Below are 4755 nucleotides of genomic sequence, written 5' to 3'. Positions count from 1 at the left end.
AACTGTTTCTGTGGGCCTACATTTCTCTGTTTTGCTGGAAATCCTAAAGATATCTCATATACATGACAGAAAACTGATGATGGGCCACAGTAAAGAACCATGTGGAAGACCCCCCCCCCCCCTCAAATAACTAAACCTGGGATCAAAAATTTCAAAAGGAAGAGAAGGGTGTATGAAGTGCATGAATAATACAGAGACAGTTCAGGAAAACATTTGCAACCCAACATCAGGAGAAAGTGGAAGAAATAAAAGAAGATTTAAGTAATGAAATAATTTTACATGACAAGCACCTTCAGGTATAATGGAATTAGGTTCAATATTAAAAATATACCTGAGAGAAAAAGAAATGTGACAAGCAGAAGTGTCACTATAATTAGGGCTAGCACTGTAGCAGACAAATCTAATTCTGCAGACATTGAAGGAAATTAGAACTGAGCAAAAGATAGATCCTGATGAAAAACAAAGTAAGATGTCAAGTGTTACACAAATTAGATGTCCATACAAACATGATTCCTCCCAGGAATATCAGTACAAATGGCACAAATACACTGAACAATCAGAGTTGACAAGTTTAACCTTTATGCTACAGATAAACTGCATAAGTAACCCTCTAAGTTATCAAAATTCTGATATTGGCTGAAATAGTTACATCAGAAAGAATGTTGTAGAAACTTAACAACACAATTGTCAACATGAAAATATAGATTATGGCAGGAAGACAGAGCTTATATAAGATCCCCTGACACTTGCACAATAAATCATGTGGAGGGTGAAATATTATGATTAAGTGACACATGCTCTGCAATGCATAAAGGAAATACAGAAATTTGAGTCAGATTTTCTGTTGATGAGTTGAGCTTAAACTCAAGAAAAGGCTTTCAGTATTTCTGGTGTAAGTCTACCTGATTTGAAATGAGAGAGCATTTTTTAAAAATTCCGAACAATAATAATGACGTAACACTACTATATTTTCTACATATCTAATACATGACCATATGAGTTCACGAAGTAACTTTAATCTATCCTTCACTATCTAGCATTATCTTTAAATGTAATTTACATATTAAGGACCGACCACGAATAAGGCCAGAAGAGGACTAAATGAAAATATGAAAGGGAAGGATAGTTATATATTATATGACCTCATGTAAGGACCATTGCTTAAAAGAACTGCAGATATCTGAAATAGTAGAAACATACAGCATATTTTAGTTTTCCCATTACATTTTTATGAGGGATCTTATTGGAGTTACGGCTGCTGTGACAAGAATTATTATAATATTGCTGATTTCTAAAGCATAATAAGTTACATATTTGAGAAAAGTTGAATTTCTCATAATGCCATACCTTGCACAGCTAACAAAAGTTCTTCATGAGTCCATCTAGCATTCATCCGATTACCAACCTAAAATGTGCAAAGGTTTTGATGAATAATCCTTTATATACTACATGACAATATCATCTCAACTAATTATGTTAACAACCCGAAACAACTACTTACGCTATGCCTTTTTATGTGAATGTCTTTCAGTGTAGTATATTTAAACAAGTATATCAGTAGTAAATTAACTAAAGGTTGTAACCCTATCACGGAAAGAGCTTTTATTGACTCTTTCCATACGAGTATCCTTTCCTGGACATGTCATGAGGTTTTACCGAGTTACATTCAAAATGTAATTAAAATACTTTATTATCATGGTAGATGATTAAACTTGGCAGTAAAACAGTCATTATCCAAATTTTAATATTAAATAACTTTTTTAAGTTCTCATTTTTATAATGCAATATTAAATAACAAATACTAAATTTTCCCTCGTATAAGGATTGTAACATTTGCTTTTTAGGTTTCCACTCTTCTCTTAATCTATTTACCACCTCTCGAAGAAGTATGAAATTTATTAAATTTTGTATTCCCATGTGTCATTATTTTGTATATTAAATCTTATTATGCTTAGCCTTGTGTCATATCTGAAGAAGACACTCAATTACTGTAGAAACAGGTCATATGTTTTATAAAATAAATATCACTGTGCTACAAATCATTGTGAGTTAATTTACTACTGTACTAGCATAATGTGCTTCTCTACACAAGTATATTTTATATATATATATATCCAAAATGTTTAGTATAAAATATGTTTTTCAAAAAATAATTTTTATTGTAAAATTCAACTGTACAACTTTAAATTTAAAATAAAAATAACTTAATGTTAAATCAGTGAGTGCCAGATAAGCAAAATATCAGAATTACCAAATGAAGTACAAAAAAAGATACATCAAAATCAAGATTATTTATGTTGTAAAGAGTATCTCATTCAAAAATGACTAGTTTCACATACCTCATTAGGCTTGAACTCATTTATACCAGCAAAGGTTTTATGTTTTAACTGACTAACAATCTGTTTGTTATTCTGGACCTGCAATAAACCTGTATTTTAACTCACTAGTACAAGTACAATTTTATGAAATATTAAAGCCTACAACTACAAATATCCACTTTAGATTACCGATATTAATGCAATTATATAACTATAAATTATACTTTTACCATTATACTTTTACATACTAGTGTAACTGTTGAAGTTTCTGTACCCTTTAAAACAATAGACCTATTTCAATGCCATACACAACCAAAAGTAATTTGACATTTTGAATTTGTTTCAAACCTTATAAGCATACAATTTAAATATTCAAATAAAATCAAAAAGTGCAACTTATATTATTTTATGAAAACAATTAGACCTAATTCACAACTCAAAATTCATGACCTATACATTTCTTTCTAACATTATTGATATGTAATTTACAGAACAAAATGAAAACAATATTGAAGTTTCTACTAACTATTTACATTCATGTTTAAAGCTTCATAAATGTGCAATTTGAAACTTAAACATACACTGAAATTGCTTTCTAAAATTTTTAATTTATAATGATTTATAAAACAATAAAGCACTCCTTTCCAAGAAAGTCAGTTTTGTTTGTTTAAACCTAAAGTATTTATAAGCTTTAATACTTGGTTTTTAAAGAGTATTCGTTCTCTCCTAAACATATCTCTGTTGTTTACATGTTCAACAATAACATAAAATAAACTACTGTTTTCACTGTGAAATATATGTGATCTTTATTGTCCACAGTCTCTCTTCCTTAAAATACCTTTTACAATAAAAATTCAGACTTAAATACCACACATGTCTAACACTATTCTAATGTAAAAGATGCATTAAGATGTAATAACAACAACAACAACAAAAAATCAAGGAATGTACAGGTCAATATTTAACAAGATATAACATGCAAAATATGTTATATACATAAAAATGAAAATGAGCCAAATATTAGATTCTGCACAAAACAACTTTCCAGCAACATTTCCCCTCTATATACAAGTGGAGCCATTCAAGTCATTATGCTTTAACCCTATCACCCAGGGTATCCTTTATTGCACATGACTCAAGGTTTTAGTATAATCTTATTATACTACTTTTTATTTATGTTATACCAATTAGAATAGCATAAAATCTTAGCTAATAATTCATATTTTAACAGTATATAAGTTTTAAGTTCTTAATTCTACAAGGGAATATTTTGAAAAGATTTTGAATTTTCACTAGTGTGACCAATGTGACACACTTTGTCTTAGCATGTCATCATCCCTATTTTATCCACCACCCCTCTAAAATGTAGGAAATTAAATGAAAATTACTCTTTATAACATTGTTATTGCTCAAACAGACCGTAATTTTTATAGTCTTCAATTTTGTTTGGTTACAGAGCTATCAAATAGAAAATCAGACCCCTCCTGCCACATCCTCTCTTTCACAATTTATTGATAAATCTCTCTTATGTTTCATTATATATTACCTATAACCAATAGAAAGTCAAATGATTGTATAACATTATGTTCTGAACAGATAATTTTCAATTTCACTTAAGAGTAGCAGCATCATTCACATGGGAAAATTAATGACTGGCTTGGATGAATTTATAACAGCTCTTGTAGCATAGTTAGAAAGCCAGGAAAATTTTCAGAGGTAAGTGAATTTGTCTATATTTTGCATGTTATTAGTCTATATTCTTTGGTGCATTATTTAATTAAATAAAAATCATTAAGTGCATTACTATCTATAGTATAAAAAATTAGGGTTAACTCTCTTTGAAACCTGACAGCAAGAAAAAAGAAGATTGGGTAAGTACTCTATTTCTTGTTCTTATTCTTATACTTATTCTTTATATATTATTTTAAAAGTAACTAAAATGTAAAAATATTGATCTTTTTTAGTTATTTAAGACTAGATTAGGTAAAATAAGTAATAATATAATTAAAATGGCTCATGAGGCATGCACGTGAGCAGCTTGTGGGTAATGTAATTTGATAGTGTAATGTGAGCTGCACATTACCCGAGTGATTTACAACTTATAATGGCGGGGATAGTTGTTAGACATGGTTGAAAGGGCAATAAAACATCAATTTTGATTATAAATGCATAATGTTATGAACTTAGAGCTACCTAGGATAAACAAATGTAGTTTCATGTTACAATTTGAAGTCATTCTAAAAAGAAAAAAAAAAGGTTAATTTAACTTAATTTTTATTTTTTTTTGGTGGTTACGAGGTTGGTCGAATTGAACGATCCTGTTTTGAGATAGGGTACAGAAAATATCAGATAAACTATAAAGTTTTACTGAAAAAACGTTTGAAATGCATTTAGGAGATTTTAGGGATTACACAAGGGAATTTGATATTTTTGAGAT

At 29.3% G+C, this 4755-nt stretch overlaps 1 protein-coding gene across 2 annotated transcripts in view; it reads right to left on the bottom strand.

Annotated features, from left to right (window-relative positions):
• Positions 1-4755, bottom strand: part of LOC106460508 (REST corepressor 1-like) — a 54209-nt gene that overhangs the window by 12319 nt on the left and 37135 nt on the right. For both annotated transcript variants that reach the window (XM_022387261.1, XM_013920219.2), the window contains exons 10-11: positions 2340-2417; positions 1348-1405 (exon numbers count right to left, since the gene is read on the bottom strand). In XM_022387261.1, the coding sequence (XP_022242969.1) occupies positions 1348-1405; positions 2340-2417 (136 nt within the window). The remainder of the gene's footprint in view (positions 1-1347; positions 1406-2339; positions 2418-4755) is intronic.

Source organism: Limulus polyphemus, unplaced genomic scaffold (assembly GCF_000517525.1).
Source record: "Limulus polyphemus unplaced genomic scaffold, Limulus_polyphemus-2.1.2 Scaffold783, whole genome shotgun sequence".
Taxonomy (NCBI): domain Eukaryota; kingdom Metazoa; phylum Arthropoda; class Merostomata; order Xiphosura; family Limulidae; genus Limulus; species Limulus polyphemus.
The sequence above is the reverse complement of the archived record's forward strand: the minus strand, read 5'-3'. Positions and strand labels throughout refer to the sequence as shown.